The sequence below is a fragment of the Scardinius erythrophthalmus genome (assembly GCF_964197995.2).
Source record: "Scardinius erythrophthalmus genome assembly, chromosome: 5".
NCBI lineage: Eukaryota > Metazoa > Chordata > Actinopteri > Cypriniformes > Leuciscidae > Scardinius > Scardinius erythrophthalmus.
Window position 1 is genome coordinate 3,144,988 of NC_138225.1, and position 19,814 is coordinate 3,164,801.

At 35.9% G+C, this 19,814-nt stretch overlaps 1 protein-coding gene across 2 annotated transcripts in view; it reads left to right on the forward strand.

Annotated features, from left to right (window-relative positions):
• rnf43 (ring finger protein 43) overlaps window positions 1–19,814 on the forward strand; it is a 143,279-nt gene that overhangs the window by 88,050 nt on the left and 35,415 nt on the right. For both annotated transcript variants that reach the window (XM_081365930.1, XM_081365931.1), the window contains exon 2: window positions 2,993–3,115. In XM_081365930.1, the coding sequence (XP_081222056.1) occupies window positions 2,993–3,115 (123 nt within the window). The remainder of the gene's footprint in view (window positions 1–2,992; window positions 3,116–19,814) is intronic.

The window sequence follows — 19,814 nt, forward strand, 5'->3', positions numbered from 1 at the left end:
TCGCTGGCCAGAGATAATGATTAGCTTTACGCGAGACGCTAAACGGCTCCAGAAGCTCACGCTGGTCAGGAGGATTGATGACAACTCCTTTACAGAGCATTCGTGAGAGGAGGATTGTGGGATTGCAGAGGCTAACGACTGGATCCAGACATCATTTAACAGTCTTCCTCTTTTTCTATAAAAGTAAAAGTATAATAAAAGAATAAAATAAAAGAATAAAAGTATCAATTTCTTTATGTATATATTTATGGGAAATGGATTTGTTAACTCTAGGCGCTCAGACGTAAAGTTTGCATATTTACAGACGTACACTGCCGGTCAAAAGTTTGGGATTGGTACGATTTTTAATATTTAGTCTCTTCTGCTCACTAAGGCTGCATTTATTTGATTAAAAATACACAAAAAACAGTAATATTGTGAAATATTATTATTAATGTTTTCTACTTTAATATATTTTAAAATGTAATTTATTCCTGTGATCAAAGCTGAATTTTCAGCATCATTACTCCAGTCTTCAGTGTCACATGATCCTTCAGAAATCACTCTAATATGATGATTTGATGCTCAAAAAACATTCATTGTTATCAATGTTGAAAACAGTTCTAGGATCAAAAAAATCTAGGATTCTTTGATGAATAGAAAGTTCAAAAGAACAGCATTTATCTGAAATAGATAGCTTTTGTAACATTACACACTCCCGTTCAAACGTTTGGGGTCAGTAAGAATGTTTTTTTTAAGAGGGGAGAAATAAAAGAAATCAATACTTTTATTCATCAAGGATGCATTAATTAATTGATAAAGACATTTTTATAATGTTACAAAATTTTCTATTTCAAATAAATAAAATAGAACTTTCTATTCATCAAAGAATCCTGAAAAAAAAAATTTGTCCACAACTGTTTTCAACATTGATAATAATCATAAATGTTTCTTGAGCATCAAATCATCATATTAGAGTGATTTCTGAAGGATCATGTGACACTGAAGACTGGAGTAATGATGCTGAAAATTCAGCTTTTATCACAGGAATAAATTATATTTTACAATATATTAAAATAAAAAACAGTTTTTTTAACTTCTCATAATATTTAACAATATTTCTGTTTTTTAAATAAATGCAGCCTTGGTGAGCAGAAGAGACTTCTTTTAAAAACATTAAAAATCCTCCCGATCCCAAGCTTTTGAACGGCAGTGTAATGTATATGATGACTGTATTGATTGACAGACACACCGCTCTTCAATTTACAGATACGCCCACTGAGCGACTGACCTCTGACCTTTAGGACGGCATTACGCATGATTCTTCTGCTCCAGTGTTCGTGTACTGTAGGGTTCCTGTCATTTCCACGCTTCTCCTCCACTCCTCTGTTTTTCTCACTCTTTCCATCGTCTCTGGCTTTGATTGACACACACCAGCCCTTCTGCACGGATGACATCATGACTCTGCTGATGTGCCAGGTGCTGATGTCACGCTCCTGCCGGCTGGCTCGGTTTCACGTTGGGATTTCCGCTCGGTTGAGTGGGATGAAGGGGACTCTGGGTGAAAAGGGTCCCACGGGAATCTTCCCACTGCTGGAGGTTTATTCGGGGAGGGGTCCCAGTGCATCCGTGTTTATGTCCCAATTTGCATACTTTCACAACACACTGGTTTCATGTTTTCTGAGTTTATAGTAAGACAGTACGCCAGTGTTAGGACATCTATCACATCATAACATTGCACTTGGATAATACAGATCTCATATTCTTATACTAGAAAAGGATGTAAGCATTAGAATTATACATATAAATGTCCGCCTTTTTCAACTTAAAAGACTTAAAATCCCCCTTAAAACTCATCTTTGATCACTGAAATGACATATTTAAAAGTTTCTTCCTTGAAAAAAAGTTTTCATGCCTATAAATATCTTGAATGTAACTCGACACCCTTGCCTCATTTAGTATGCGTGGTTCTATGAATATGCAAATGAGCCCCGCCTCCACTCACTCACTCAGCTCAGAGATCCACTGGTTGACGATCACACGTTGATCTGATTGGTTACAAGGTAGTTTGTGACGTCAGAAACACCAGCGATTTCAAAGCGTGTTTTTGAGACTGTCTTTGGTTCACTGCAGTTTTAAGGAGGAAATACTCAGCAATGCTGTCGACTTATGAATTTACACATGGTTTGTCTTAAAGCATATACATAAAAGTATATAAAGCATCTTAAAGCATATTGTCTTAAACGCTTGATTTTCACCACAGGGGGACTTTAAATAAATCTCAATTCTACAATTGTGCATATATAGTGAATAAGCTGATTAATATTCATGAGCTATGCTGATGAGTTTTATAATGTGAGCGCCTGCCACTTTAAAAGTGTTTCAACATTCTCTCTCTGTCATCGTGTGCCTTTTGGTCTTCATTGATAAGGAAACTATTAGTCAAATGCGCGCCCACATGCTAGGAAGAGGAAGTTGCCTCTTCAACATCAAAGAGCCGCTGCAAACTGAACTTACTTCATTCATTCATTCATTGCTGTATTCAGATATAAGAAGACTGACTTCATTTGAATCCATTAGTTTATCAGGGGATAGTCGCATGGAGCAGATTGCACATCATCAGCTACTTATACTTAAATAATTGGACATTAAATATGTCTATGCATTTGGCAGATGCTTTTATCCATTGCATTCAAGGTTTAATTTTTTATCAGTGCTTGCATTCCCTGAGAATCGAACCCGTGACCTTGGCATTCCTAGTGCCATGATCTACAGTTTAAAGCAGTGCAATGAGAAAAATAGCATTCGGTAAAAGTCTAAATAAATTAGTTTAAATGAGAAGTGTTGTGTGTGGAATCACTGACATTCAGAAATACATTTCTAAGAGGATGCCGAGATAACAGTAGGTAATCCGAGGAGTCGGATTCTGACTGAACTGAACCTCCATTGGGATTTATTGAATGAATGTTGTGGTCAATCTCAGTCACATATGACCGTCTCTGTTTCTCTACAGTCTCACCCGTTGTCTCTGTGTAACACCAGTGAAGATGAGCGTCAGGAACCCGACTTCATCAGCATCGTCAAACTCGAGAGTCCAGAGAGCAACGTGCCGCAGTGCCAACCTCTGCTGGATAAAGTAAGACTGATGGGAAAACACACTCAAACACACATATATGAGCACTTGCTTGTAGTTCATTCAGGTTTGTCCAGGATTCTTGAACCAGAAAGCATCATAATGTTGTTTTCCACTTTTCTCAGATCACTTTCTTTCCTCTCTTGCCCTTGAATTTAAATAGGCTGTTTAAATTCTGTACATGTAAATGAGCTCTGATGTGATTGGCTGTGTAACCGTTTTTATATTAGTCAACAAATAGCAACACTGATGTTAATGAGCTTATGGTTTAGGGATGCATGATATATCAGCCACCATATCGGTATCGGCCGATATATGTTCATTTTTAATGTTATCGTTATCGGCCCAATAAGATCATTTGGCCGATATATTAAAGCCAACAAATAATGTATTATTTCCTCCAGCTGAGACTCTTCAGATGCGCACTGTTCAACATGATGGTTTCAAATTGCTTGAAATATGATTGAAATCACTTCAAAAAAGGAAAATACAGTTAAAGTGCAACACAAGTCTGTCATATCGGCTCGATTATAAAATTATAATGAGAACATCATTATAATTGTGTGCTTGAGACATGGATTTTAATGTGAGACTTTTGTTTTTGTAACGAGGCTCTCGAAAATTATATAAAAATGTGGATTTAGATTTATCAGCCAATATATCGGTTATCGGCTTTCAAACGTAAATAATTATCGGTTATCGGTATCGGCCAAAGTCGGTTCATCCCTATTATGGTTGTGACGTTATAATTCTACAAGATGTTTTTGCAACTTAGTAGAGCTGTGCAATTAATCATTAAAAGATCACAATCTCGATTCAAACACCCATGTGATCTTATTCCTTATTCGTCTGTCTATTAATCCTTTGATGAGTACGATCACAGCGAATTTTCAGATGTGTGTTCTGATCCAGCTTCACAAACTGTTTTTGCAACCACACCGTATCATCATTTTTGGTACATACATTCAAATTATCACAGAAGTACCAAAATCACCTTTTGAAAGTAACTTGACACTTCAAATAAAGATTGTATCAATTGTGTTGTTACACCAGGTGGCGACAAGTGACTGTTAAAAAAAATGTATTTGTCATTGAATCATTCACTCAAGAGATTCGTTCAAAAACGCTGATTCATCCAGTAATGAAACAAGTGAAGTCTTTATGAGTGAGTCATTGAATCATTCACTCAAGAGATTCATTCAAAAACGCTGATTCATCCAGTAATGAAACAAGTGAAGTCTTTATGAGTGAGTCATTGAATCATTCACTCAAGAGATTCGTTCAAAAACGCTGATTCATCCAGTAATGAAACAAGTGAAGTCTTTATGAGTGAGTCATTGAATCATTCATTCAAGAGATTCGTTCAAAAACGCTGATTCATCCAGTAATGAAACAAGTGAAGTCTTTATGGGTGAGTCATTGAAACATTCACTCAAGAGATTCGTTCAAAAACGCTGATTCATCCAGCAATGAATCAAATGAAGTCTTTTTGAGTGAGTCATTGAATCATTCATTCAAGAGATTCGTTCAAAAACGCTGATTCATCCAGTAATGAAACAAGTGAAGTCTTTATGAGTGAGTCATTGAATCATTCACTCAAGAGATTCGTTCAAAAACGCTGATTCATCCAGTAATGAAACAAGTGAAGTCTTTATGAGTGAGTCATTGAATCATTCACTCAAGAGATTTGTTCAAAAATGCTGATTCATCCAGTAATGAATCAAGTGAAGTCTTTTTGAGTGAGTCATTGAATCATTCATCCAAGAGATTCGTTCAAAAACGCTGATTCATCCAGTAATGAAACAAGTGAAGGTTTTATGAGTGAGTCATTGAATCATTCACTCAAGAGATTCGTTCAAAAACGCTGATTCATCCAGTAATGAAACAAGTGAAGTCTTTATGAGTGAGTCATTGAATCATTCACTCAAGAGATTCGTTCAAAAACGCTGATTCATCCAGTAATGAAACAAGTGAAGTCTTTATGAGTGAGTCATTGAATCATTCACTCAAGAGATTCGTTCAAAAACGCTGATTCATCCAGTAATGAAACAAGTGAAGTCTTTATGAGTGAGTCATTGAATCATTCACTCAAGAGATTCGTTCAAAAACGCTGATTCATCCAGTAATGAAACAAGTGAAGTCTTTATGAGTGAGTCATTGAATCATTCATTCAAGAGATTCGTTCAAAAACGCTGATTCATCCAGTAATGAAACAAGTGAAGTCTTTATAAATGAGTCATTGAATCATTCACTCAAGAGATTCGTTCAAAAACGCTGATTCATCCAGTAATGAAACAAGTGAAGTCTTTTTGAGTGAGTCATTGAATCATTCATTCAAGAGATTTGTTCAAAAACGCTGATTCATCCAGTAATGAAACAAGTGAAATCTTTATGAGTGAGTCATTGAATCATTCACTCAACCCTTTTTTAAAGTAATGAATTTAAATTAATAAAATGCAAGCAATTACCATTTTGTCAGAAGCTCTAGTACATAACATTTTATTTTGTTTAGTTGTCTATTTAAAATCGTGGGAGATTCATGATCTCTATTTAAAACTAAAAATTGTGATTCTCACCTAGTTATGAAACTGTAAGCACTTTGTTTTTGCAGTTAAGTATTTATAACTTTACACCTGCGGGTGTTTGCGTACTTGTATAGGTACGTGGTCTGAATGGAGCTTTGTGTTGTGAATTTGTGAGTATGTGAAACGGGACAGAGGGTTCCCATCATCCTCGCCCTGGTTCTCGTTGCCTGTGCCAGGCAGATTGTTGGCATCCACAGAAACTCATGCACTCGCGGCACAGACGTTGTTTATGGAGCTAATATTAGCTGGACATCTTCACAGCGGGCCTGGGATGAAAAGAGTGAGTTCATCATCAGTCTGTGAAAGAAGGGAAGGTGCAGGACACATCAGCAGGAGGGACGGGGTTTGGGACGTCTCCTTGGGACTCTGGCGCTGGACGTGAGAGGCGTCAGATGAGACTGTCACTTACAGAAAACATCCAAACCTCTGTTCCAATCTCACAGTTGAAGAATCAACTCTCTTTCAATTCATGAGTGTGTAGTTCAGTTAGCCAGAACATCCAGAAAGTGGAATTTATCAATACTACCATTCAAGAGAAAAAACTATCTATCTATCTATCTATCTATCTATCTATCTATCTATCTATCTATCTATCTATCTATCTATCTAACTATCTATCTATCTATCTATCTATCTATCTATCTATCTATCTATCTATCTATCTATCTATCTATCTATCTATCTATCTATCTATCTATCTATCTATCTATCTATCTAACTATCTATCTATCTATCTATCTATCTATCTATCTATCTATCTATCTATCTATCTATCTATCTATCAAACTATCTATCTATCTATCTATCTATCTATCTATCTATCTATCTATCTATCTATCTATCTATCTATCTATCTATCTATCTATCTATCAAACTATCTATCTATCTATCTATCTATCTATCTATCTATCTATCTATCTATCTATCTATCTATCTATCTATCTATCTATCTAACTATCTAACTATCTATCTATCTATCTATCTATCTATCTATCTATCTATCTATCTATCTATCAAACTATCTATCTATCTATCTATCTATCTATCTATCTATCTATCTATCTATCTATCAAACTATCTATCTATCTATCTATCTATCTATCTATCTATCTATCTATCTATCTATCTATCTATCTATCAAACTATCTATCTATCTATCTATCTATCTATCTATCTATCTATCTATCTATCTATCTATCTATCTATCTATCTATCTATCAAACTATCTATCTATCTATCTATCTATCTATCTATCTATCTATCTATCTATCTATCTATCTATCTATCTATCTATCTATCAAACTATCTATCTATCTATCTATCTATCTATCTATCTATCTATCTATCTATCTATCTATCTATCTATCTATCTATCTATCTATCTATCTATCTATCTATCTATCTATTTATCTATCTCGTTCTATCTGTCTATCTATCTATCGTTCCATTCATCCATCCATCCATCCATCCAATTAATTTTAATCCTACTTTTTTACATTGAAATTTGTATCTCAGTTTTGCATCCTATTTTCTGTCTCAATTCAAATTCAGGACTTTAACTGAAACTTAAAGCCCTTCTCAATTCAGTTCTGAACAGAGCACAACTTTGGTGTCTATACAGGCAGCATGCTAACCAAAATAGAGCTAATGTCTATTTTTTATTGAATTGAACCTCTTTTCTGATGCATTCAGCACTGAATAACTTGACTACCAATTCTCACAATGTATTCTAGGATTGGCTTCTTCTCCAATGAGGAGAGGAGACATCATGTGATGCTGCCTTTCATTTAGGCCCAATCGAGGTTTAGTAGTGTCGCTGTGATGTCTGGAAATGTTGCCTAGGTAGGCAGCTCACTAGGTTTAGAAGAGAGCTAAAGAGATTTCCAGGGTTTATTTGGTGCTGCATGTGGCCGTCACACCCTGAACGTCACGCTGTCTGTCTGAACCAATCAACACACAACCAGACTGTCTCAAGTTAATCAGAGTTAATAACCTGTCTCAAGCAAACCGCACACAGTCCTTCCTCCATTCTTTCCCTCTAGCGCCTGTTTATGTCTTTTCCTTGGTGACAACATTCGCCTCCATGGATTACTGCTGTGGATCCAACTTTGTTTAGTGAACATCTGAAGGACTTTAATGGAAACAAAACGCTCTATTACAGTCGTTCTGGATTGTCTCTCAGAAAGCCGACGGTATAAATACACATAAGACCAGGCTAAATTGAGGGGTTTTGGTTGTCTGATGGTTGTGATGTTTAGTTTTTGTGTACGGTCACAGAACACACATCATTTCACTGTTTACATCATATTGTGTTTCCCAACAGCGCTGCAGTGTTATTTTAGAGTCATGAGATGCTCTCATAGGCTTTACTCAAATGTTGAATTCGTTTTACGTTTTTTTTAGTTTTACTAATTTTTATTAGTTTTATTTTTTGTGTATATCTGTATAGTTTAGAATTTTTTATTCAGTTTTATTAATATATATATACTGTATATGTATATATATATATATATATGTGTATATATGTATATATATGTATGTGTGTGTTTGTGTGTGTTTAAAATGGTAACTTAAAAAAATTATATATATATATACATATACAGTATGTACAGTATATATATCATCACAGCAATGATTGTGTGTGTCTAATGTGTATATATATATATATATATATTTGATATACATTTTTTATATTTAATTTCAGCTAACAATTTTTATATATATATGTGTTTGTGTGTGTGTGTAAAATAAAGGGAAACATATACACAAATACAATTTGTATGTGTATATATATATATATATATATATATATCATCACAGCAATTATGTTATTATTTATATATATATATATATACACACATTTTTTATATTTTATTTCAGTTTAACATTAATTTTATTTCAAATAACACATTTTTTAATGGTTTTACTTTTAGTAATTTAGTTGTGTATTTTGGCATTTTTCATTCGTTTTCTTATTAGATTTTATTCATTTTTATTAATTAATTCTTTTTATTCATCTTTTTACATTTAAAATGTAATAATTAAATGTAATACATTTTTGCAATTGTATTCATTTTTATTTCAGTGTTGCTTTTTTAGCACATAAGTTAGTACTTACTAGTACTATCTTTTACCCAGGGCTTGGTTAACATCAGCTCTTAGGTAACTGTAATAACCCGCAGTGCAGTTACTGTACACGTGAACTCTCGTGACTGAGATTTCGCTATTTGCATCGCAGATCAATCAAATGCAAATATTGCTGTGAAGAAGACATGGACTCTGGCAGGACAGGGACAGTTCGTCCTTTAATGCCAGTTTCCGAGCAGTTGCTAAACATCCTTTGCAGGAGTGAAGGTTTAGTGTACAGTAAGTGGTGTTTTGGCACCAACAGCAGATATAAAGGCACTTGTTTCATGGTTGCACCGCGGATAATGTACGTCCCTTTCATGAAGCGTCCCAGTCTGGACTAGTCCAGCGATGCTTGTCTCGGTATGAAAAGAGTTCCAAATATTTACCCAAAACTCCTCATAGTCTCCCACACAATCCAAACATCCCCTGCGTCTCGGGTTCGGAGGTCCACGCCAAACCATCAAAGGCAGAAGCCTCGGATTCCAGCTCATTGTGATTACGAACGCTCCCAAAAGACGTGGTGACTTTATATTTGCTCAATGCTTAATCCACAAAGCGCTGTTTTCATATGGAATGAAAGGAGCGAGTGTTTCTCTGTGGCGTTTTGTGGGAACGTGAGTCAGAGTGAGCAGGAAGAGACGGGACCCATGCCTCGACATGCTGGACTTAATGTGAACGTTTCTCAGAGATGCCCCTCTTTTCACCGAAACACTCCTTTGGCCCACATCTAATCCTGTTTGCTTTTAAAATGATGGAGAAGTGAAGACAGGAGAGTGTGTGTTCGATGTACGAGAGCTTATGTTGTGATGTCACTGATGATGAGTATCGTCATAAATCGTTTGACTTTAAATTGAGATAATGAATTACGGATGTTTATCAGAAAGTCTTTCTATACAATGGCATCAGACAGTGGGGGGGGGGGGGGGGGAGAAATATACAGATAGATATTTTTGGTATTTCTGCTAAAAATATGACAAAGCTGCTTGTATTTCGATTTTTTTTTTTTTTTGGTGATATATAAAATTCATTAAAATGTACTGGTATTTAAAAGTAAAAGTTATGTTCTCGATCCCAGAACTGTATGTTCCTCAGCAAAAACAGCAGGTATTGAGGGAAAATTAAGAGTTTACACCTTGATTTTTATGCATTTTTAACCCTTTTAATATATTAGAAATGATTTATTAATTTAAATACTATTTTAGTTTAGTTTATCTTAATTTCATGTGGTTTTGGTAGCATTTTAATTTCTATTAGTTTGATTATTTTACTACCGTATATTAATAATTTATTCATTTAAATGCTAGTTTAGTTTACATCTTGTTTAATTTATATTATAGTTAAATTACTTACATATTAAAAATCATTTTCAATTTTCATGTATTAATAGCTTTTTTATTGCTTTTACAGCTTGTAACGATACAGTAATAAACAGTAGTTGTTTAATGACTGTGTAGTGTGTTAATAGGAAAACTTATCTGCTGTTTGTCATTTTTTCAGGCAGTTTTAATGTTTTATTAAAATATATTTTATTAAATGAACAACATCTAGTTGATTTTGAAATATGGAAATAAACTAAATGATCTTAAAATTTATAGATTAGACTTTTAGGGTTAAAAAACGTAAACTACTTTTAAAGCAAAACTTTTAAGGGTTTAAAAGTGGCTTGCAAAAAATATGCATATTTTAAGTAAAGTTAATGAATCATTTTTCACAGCAGTGCAGCATCTCAGATCATTTGTTGAGCAATGTTTAAGTTCATTTTGAGACTTCTGAGAACTCTTCATGTGAAATGAAGTGAAGTTGAGTGTGTGTAGATTTGTTTGCTTTCACATGAGCAGAGGAAGTCAAACTCTCGAGGAGAAACATCTATGAAGGAGAACTGATTGGTGATTGGTCCGTCCTCTGGGTTCAGCTCTGATGTGCATGTTTGTACATGCGTGTGTGTACAGTGTGTACAGTGTGTTTGCGTGACCAGCGCTGAGAGCGACAGAGCGTCAGGAAGTGTGTTAAAGAGGGAAATCCTCAAACACACGTGTAAATCTCTCAGGTCCAGTGTGTTTCTCTCAACACAACATGAATCAGACCTCAAACTGATGCCTTTATCTTTTTACTGGCTTGTTCTCTCACTCCATCTTTCTTTGTGTTATTTGACATGGGCGTTCAGTGGAAATGGTCGGTATGTCATCAGACTCTCTAATAGACAATATAATGCACAGTACACACACACCATACACTGCATACTATTTCAAAACATTGTTTGTGTAGCAGTATGCATTACACAACAGTTGTTTGACACTATTGTTTGCATGATCTGTCTGCAGACTAAAGCATCGGCTTGTAAGCTCGTGCTCGATCTTTTCTCGTGCCAATGTATTTTTGATTAAATGCAATACATTTTCTCATATGTATTTTCTCGTTATTTCATCTGACTCCATAAATGAAAAGGTTTTAATGATATCTGTGCATCATTAAATATGAGCGAATGTTTGACTGTTCTTTTTAACTCTTTAATGAAAATGATGTCAAAGTCAGTTAGAATAATCAAATGTAACAATTTATTATGTCATGCCAATTGCATAATCAATTCAAAGATAATCAATACAAAACATCAAAAGCTCTGGATTAAAGAGAAGAGATGCGAACCCGACATTAAAATACATGATGCTAAGAGTTTTGGTCACTCTTAGCATCATGGGCCAACTTGAGTTACAAAAAGGCCCAGAGTCCTTTGCTGCATTTCATTATATAGACAGAACCTCTTTCACATGGAAACATCTGCTAACAATGGAAATTTGCATTCAGAGTTTGCCAGGAGACCACCTTCCTTTGTGTGCCAGCTATCTCTAAACTCTTAAAAACCTTATTACATTTTGTTTGACTTATTTGGAAATGAGACATTTGTACCAGTCGCACTGAGCCATTTCAAATGATACCAAACATGCATAATAACTCAGTGATAATCATTCACATTAAACCATATAGATTCTTGGGTGAGTTTTTGGTGATCTTCGCATAGGGGGGAAGGAGTGGGGGATGAGGGGGAGAGATGTATTCTGAGGTGAGACTTTTGTCTCAAATGGTAATTTCCAGCAAGATCCTGTCTTCTCAGTGTCTGGTCGCTCCTTAACCAGACTGTCCGGCATTTTCTAATTTCTCAATTCTTACAGGTTAAATGAATAAATACTATTGCTCTAGTTTATAGTATGTACAGTGTACTGTACACACGGTATGCACATTTTCTGTATGCATAAAACACTATGGATAGTTGACATGATAACTTTGCCAAAAACACTTCTGCCCAGGAATACTGTATTCCACAACAAATTCATCCAAATAATGAGAATAAAAACGTATTAACTTCCCAGTTCCCTTTCAGTTCGGTCACGTTCGACGTATACTGATCGGGATCACGCTTACGGAGCCGGTCAGCTTCGAGTTTTGATAATCCGAGCAAATGCAGATTTGAATCTCGTATAAACACGGAAGCGGATGCACGCATTTGTCTTTCGCTTCGGAGCCGATCGGTCTTCATGTCCATGTCTCTGAAGAGTGTTGATTCTTTCAACGAGCGAGTGTGTCGGTGCTTCTTGCAAACGTTTGCCAGAGAATGTGAAAGCATTGATAAAGAATTTTTCGTCCCATCTCATATTTTTCCCCTTAATCATGATTCATGTCCCTTTATGGGCTCTTGCAATCAATCGACCCTGACCTGAAAGATATTCCCATTTTGTGAAGAAAAACACTTCAACTAAAGCATCAGTAAACCATCACAGAAAGTTTAACACATATCTGACTGATTCTGACAATGTAAAAAAATCGACTTTCACCCAAAAATCTAATAAAAAAAAAAAAAAAAAAAAACATTGTAAGTGTTTACAACCCTCTAAGACTCTCTACTGGATTCTTTGGTCATTCCTTGTGTGCAAAAGCTTCCAGCTCACTGACATTCTTTGTTCTGCTGCTTAAAGGATTAGTTCACTTAAAAAAAAAAAAAATTGCTGATAATTTACTCACCCCGATGTCATCCAATACATCCATGTCTTTCTTTCTTCAGTCGAAAAGGAAAACATTAATTTGCCAGGAGTCACCAAAAACTCACCCAAGAATCTAAATGGTTTAATGTGAATGATTATCATTGAGTATTATGCATGTTTGGTATCATTTGAAATGTCTCAGTGCGACTGGTACAAATGTCTCATTTCCAAATAAGTCAAACAAAAGGTAATTAGGTTTTTAGAGTTTAGAGATAGCTGGCACACAAAGGAAGGTCTCCTGGCAAATGGTCTCCTGGTAAATTAATGTTTTCTGGCAAGTTCTCATTTGCCATGAGGTCCCCAGACCAAGCTTTGGTAGATTTGAATGTGCACTTGGGATCATTGTCCAGTGATCCAGTAAAGCTCCAGTTTACACACTGAAGGTATCATAACGGCCTAATACTTCAAACAAAATCCATGCCTCCTCTTCTGTGCCAGACACACTGCTGATCCTTCCAGTTTGGTCTCATCACTCCATAAAACATTCTTTCTGAACTCCACAGGCATGTCCGAATTCATTTTAGCAGATTCAAGTCAGCGTTGTACGTTGTCCTGGTCCGGAGTTGTGTTCGTCGAGGTGTCTAGACATGAAGTCGATGCTTGTTTTAGTCATCTAGCAAGTGTCTGGCAGTAAATCGAGGGTTTTCTCAGCTGCTCTGATCAAACCTCTTACTCCCCTTGGTGAAATTGTGTTTTTTCTTCCATGCCCTGGAAGGTTTGCTATTATACCATACGTTTTAAACCTAAAAACTAGGCTGCCAACAACCTTTCAGTGTAAATATTCCTGCACTTTTGTCTTGGCCATATTTGCCTCTCATCTTCAGCACATGCAGAGCTAAACTCATGCATGTGTCACAGCTAAAGCTGATTAAGTGTCGGTATAATGTTCCCAAAGGCTTAATTGTGTTTTAACTCAGATTTGTACCTTTATTTTGTAACTCATGATTAGGGGTGTGTGATATATATAATTTCCCAGGATAATATCATGATTGTTGTTTTGCCATATGTGCGATCTGACATTATCAAGTATGTCCCTCAAACAAAAGCATACCTAGAGAGAGCACACATACGTGATGTACTAGTCTAGTAGGTTAGACTAGTGCACTTGTGCATTTAGTGCATGCTTTCACTGCATGATTTACTCTATTAAAATGCATTTATAATGCCCTCAATATTCAAGATAAGGGGCAAAAATACCTCTGTATGTCTTTTATATTTATATTATTTAATATAGTTAATATCACACGAAGAGTGCTGTTTCATGATTACAAATGTGATTTTGATTTTATACAACAGTTCAATAAACAAGATTAAATTATTTGCATTTTAGACACAATAGTCACTGTTTTTGCTCTATTTCGCCATCAAAAATAGTTCCAAACAAAACACCAGGACTGTTTTGTGTGCCTGAGCAACACACGGCAGTGTTTCGTTTCTGGATGAACGAATCGGTTGAATGAATGATTCAACGACTCACTCATTAAGACAGTCAAGTTCCTGAATGAATCAGCCGTTTAAATGAATCGGCTGAATCTCAATGACTCGCTCATTAACAGTGATTTGCTGCCACCTACTGGCAGTTTAAATTTCACATTTAAAGTATCTTTAAGTCATTTCAAAAATATCAATAATTAACGTTTTAGGTTTAAAACATCAAAACGTTATTTCTGCATTTGTAACTGCGGTTTGAGCGCATTCATGTCCCTCTGAGCTGCATTAAACAGTGTGTGTAAATGCATGTAAACGCCACTTCAGATGCAGATTCTGTGTTTCCTCTGCACTGCAAAGATCAATTTTGTTAATACGGATTTCATTTGATTGGTAACAGCCCTATTGTGTATTATTATTCTAATTGAATTTGGCACAAAAGATGATGCATACATTTCATTAGGATGAAACAATGCTCATAAAAGGTAAAAATCAATGTAAACTTATTGGAAAAGGTGATTTCTGTGACCACCACACAGAATATAAAGAATATCAAAAACTTTGGGAGTCAGCAAAATATCGTCTAATTATCATCATCAAGAAAATCCCAGAAAATATTGCGATATCATTTTTTGGTCAATCAACTCATGATATGTTAGACATTATAACACTACTATATCATCTTCCTCTTTGGCTTTGAGTTGTAAGGCATATACTATAAACTATATAAATGTAGTTGTATTGTGTGTTGCTGTTGCGTCCGTCTCTCTTCTGCTCTCTTTCCAGCGTTTTCTACGGGCTGATGTTATCATGGCCGCTCGCCCACTGTGTGTGATAAAGAGAAAAGAAAGGGCTTTTGTAGTCAGAGCCTCCCTCATCATCACTGCATCAGGGAGAGAGAGAGAGAGAGAGATAGAGAGAGAGAGAGAGAGAGAGCGAGCGAGCGAGCGAGCGAGCGAGAGAGAGAGAGAGAGAGCGTTTTGATTGGTGATGGAATGCATTCATATGGCCGTATAGGAAGTGGGTGTGTGTGTCCTTTATGTCGAATCTGTCAGGGTGTGTTAGTTGCGTTTGATAAGTTTAAAGTTTCTCCATGCCGGTCTCTTTCACTCGTCCAGGTCTTTGTGAGGAGTGTGTATATCTGATTGTGTGTGTGTGTGTGTGTTTTGGCCCATTTGTCGCTGGGCAACAGTGTGTGCAGTTGTTGTGGATTCCAGCGCTGCATCTGTTGTGTTTGAAGCTCAAGGTCGGCCCAGCGGGCGATAAGTCTTCTGTTGTTGTTACTCACACTATGTCGCACACTTTGTGGGATGTGTTCCCATCGGAACGGGGTCTTCTCACATGGATGAGAACATAAGAGCCTACATCTCCTCTCTGGGCAGCTGAGGAGGGTGTGTGTGTGTGTGTGTGCGTGTGTGTGTGTGGGGGGGGGGGGTCCTTCTTGTTAAATGTTGATTTGTAGAAGCTGAAGTATTTTTATATAAAAAAAGTTTTTATTAATTAATTTAATTTTTATTAAAATTAAATGTAAAAATAATTTCATTATGAAGAAAATTAACATTTGTTAGTCTATTAGGCTATATTTAATTGTTTAATTTATATTTTTCATCAAATTCCTAATACTGTGGTTGATCCAGATGTTTTTAATTCTTATAATTTGTATACATATTTTGCATTATGTCCAGGCATTACAACAAATACCTTTATTTATATAAGATTAAAGTGAAGTATTAGTTTATATATATATATACTATATAATACTATATATATAATGTTTTTTTTTTTATCAGAAAAACATGTCCGGGTCATATTTCACCACAAAATAAAAATTTTACATAAACAAAGTGAAGCCTATTTTTTTTTTAAGTATTTCATTGTGACGTTTATCTGACGAATTGTCATTGCTGTAATGCTTTCGGATGTTAATGTTTTTTAAATTCATCTAATATCTATTAATAATTAGCATTATCCTCATTACATAAATATTTTTTTTTTAAATCAGCATAAAATCAGTACAACAAATAATACATTTATATATATATATATATAACCTTCACACACACACACACACACACACACACACACACACACAAACATGCTCGGTTATATAGGTTATATATATATATAAGGTTATATATATATATAACCTTCATATTATTGTAATAAGAATGTTTAATGTGCTTAATTGTTATTGACGTTGTAGAATTTGTGCAGAATTAATCTCAGTTTCTCCATGTCTGCATGCTGTCATACAACCTGTGAAAATCTGGATGTATTTTTAGAGAGGACGTTTATGCTCTTCCTCGAAGTGTTGATGATGTCTCAGGCTCCACTAGCACAGGTTCTCCTGCTGTACTGTTGATTATGTTCCTCATATTCTCCACTGTTGCGGCTCCTCTCTTCCCGGTCTGTCAGTAACGCTCTGTTTAGCTCCTGTCTCCTGAAGCCTGCGGGTGTGAACGGGTTGATTCTCGGGTCAGTCGTCCGGCCTGTGATCCGCACGGATGACCTCCAGCTGGTTCTCGGACACGAACGGCTCCTCACACACTCCTCACACACTCACTGTGGACTGTAGATCTGCTCTGCTGAGTCGCTAACAATCCCTTTAAAGCATCAGACGGTGTTCCTGCAAAACAACACATATCTCTCTGCTTTCTTTCATTAGAGAGAGTGTGTGTGTGTGTGGGTGTTTGTGTGTGTGTGTGTGTGTGTGTGTGTGTGTGCGAGCGTGTTTGTGTGCGAGTGTGTGTGTGTGTTTGCGAGAGTGTGTAAACGGGTATTTGTGCGAGTGTGTGGTCGAATGTGTGAGTGTGTGTATTTGCGAGAGTGTCTATGGGAGTGTTTGATGATAATGTGAGTGTGTGTGCTAATGTGTGCGAATGTGTGTGTGTGTGTGTGTGTGTGTGTGTGTGTGTGTTTGCGAGAGTGTTTATGCGAGTGTTTGTGTGAGTGTGTGTGTGTGTGTGTGTGTGTGTGTGTGTGTGTGTGTGTGTGTGTGTGTGTGAATGTGTGCGAATCAGTGAGTTTGTGTGTGTGTGTGTGTGTGTGTGTGTGTGTTTGCGAGAGTGTTTATGCGAGTGTTTGTGTGAGTGTGTGTGTGTGTGTGTGTGTGTGTGTGTGTGTGTGTGTGTGTGTGAATGTGTGTGTGTGTGTGTGTGTGTGTGTGTGTGTGTGTGTGTGTGTGTGTGTGTGTGTGTGTGTGTTTGCGAGAGCGTTTATGCGAGTGTTTGTGTGAGTGTGTGTGTGTGTGTGTGTGTGTGTGAATGTGTGCGAATCTGTGAGTTTGTGTGTGTGTGTGTGTGTGTTTGCGAGAGTGTTTATGCGAGTGTTTGTGTGAGTGTGTGTGTGAGTGTGTACGAATCTGTGTGTGTGTGTTTCTGTAGTGCTGCCGGAGCGATTGAAGCTGCTTTTGGAAACTGGGAATGCTAAATGTTTGTGTCTCGTGTCATTCTTGAAGGTGCGCTCATTTTTTCACATGTCAGATGGTCGTCGGTGTCAGCGTGTGTGTGAACTCTGAGGAATGCCACTCTAAATATAACTCTGGGACATACAGACACTTACTGCCATTTCAAACTGCACGAGATGTGGCGTTTGGCCCTCTGGCCGTTGAAGCGTTAAACTACAGGTTCCTCGCGGCAGAACATTGGTTTGATGATCACGTGAGTTGAGCTTCGCGGATGAATCTGATCAGTGCGAATGTCATTAATAACATCAAAAACTCCCCAATTATTAATAAAAAGACTGATATCTGAAATATAGGCAAGTCACTTTTATGCTGCTGTTCTTTTGAATGATTGTTTTAAAGTAATGTTACAAAAGTTTGGCAATGCTGCAGTATTACAGTATAACTGAGATACTGTTATAGTGTTTATTCATATTTTGACATTTTAGTTTCTATTTTCATATTTTCCGTTTCATTTCATTTAGTTGTTTTTGATTATTATTTTTTAAATATGTCTATATAGTTTATATTAATTGTTATTTCGGTTTTAGTTTGTTATTTTGGTACAACAAGTAAAACTAAATGAAAATGAGAAGTGTTGCATTAGCAACTAGCTTATTTTATTTCAAAGCATCAATGTTTTTTATGGTTTTGTTTTGTTTTAGTTTAGTTAACTAACATAACCCTGGATTGCTGACATTAGACAGATATTCATATCACGTAAGGTAAAACAGTGGAAACTTACTTGTCTTGTATGGTATTTATGGACAAATAGAGCAAATCAGTGACTGGTTTAGAGACTGTGATCTGCATAAACATTGTTTAGTCAAGTCAGCTTTATTTATACAGCGCTTTTTACAACACAGTGTTTCAAAGCAGCTTTACAGAGATAACAGGAAAATAATGCAAAAAAAGTTTGCAGTCCAGCTTAAGTGAGTTCAGTTATGGTTCGTTTTGTAAAAAAGTTATTCATTTAGTTCATCTATATATATAGTTTTGGTTTACCTTTTCAGAATGACAAATATAGACTTATTGATTCCTGCTGATATAGACAGATGTTTATTTAAACACTCTTTAGTCCTTCTGGTGTGTTCAAGCGCAGCTGTTTGACCGAGACACACCAACAACACAGCCTTGCTTTCGTCACCGCTAGTCCTTTTACGTCGGCTTGGTGTGTTACAGCCTTTACACAACGGCTGAGAGAATATTATAATATTACAATATTTTTTTCCCCTCTTTTGTATAGTCATAAAAACGCTGTTATGGATTTTTTTCTTTCACTATTGTTGCAAATGTAAACTCAAAATTATATTTCTTGTAGTGTCCGTTCACAACTATTTCTATTTAGCTTTTTGGGTTTTTTATTTTCATGTTAATTTTAGTTAAATTATTAATAATTTTTTTTATATTGTCTTTTTTTTCTTTCTTTTTTTACAAATATTGCAATTTAGATTTCATTTATTTTTATTTACATTTTTTTTTTCAGTTAATAATTTTTGTGCTTCAACTTGAATTATTTAATTCTAATTTTCATTTAGTTTAAGTTTTTCAACTAATATGTACGTTATTTTATTAAGGCTTTTTTTTCAATTATCAGAAATGTTTTTAATAGTTTTACTTTTAGTTAACGATAATAACCCTGACTCGCTCATTGTTGAAATTGTTCATTTAGAACATAAAATGTTACACAGCTGTAATTTAGCAGTGAATGAAGCTACACTATTAAAGGGGTGGTTGATTATAATTTCACTTTTCTAACTTTAGTTAGTGTGTAATGCTGCTGTTTGATCATAAACAACATCTGCAAAGTTACAACGCTCAAAGTTCAAAGTAAAGGGAGATATTTGAAATAGTTTTTTAAGGACTACAACAAACAACTGATAAGGACTACACAAGCTTCCTCTCGGGTTAGTGACATCACTAACCCTAAAATTTGCATAAACCCCGCCCCCGGGAACACTAAACACAGGGGGTGAGTCCATGTTGAGAAGAGGTAATAGGAGCTTCAACACACGAGCTTTCGAAGCTCCGCCCCCTGTGCCGGGAGCAGCAGCTCATTTGCATTTAAAGGGACACACACAGAA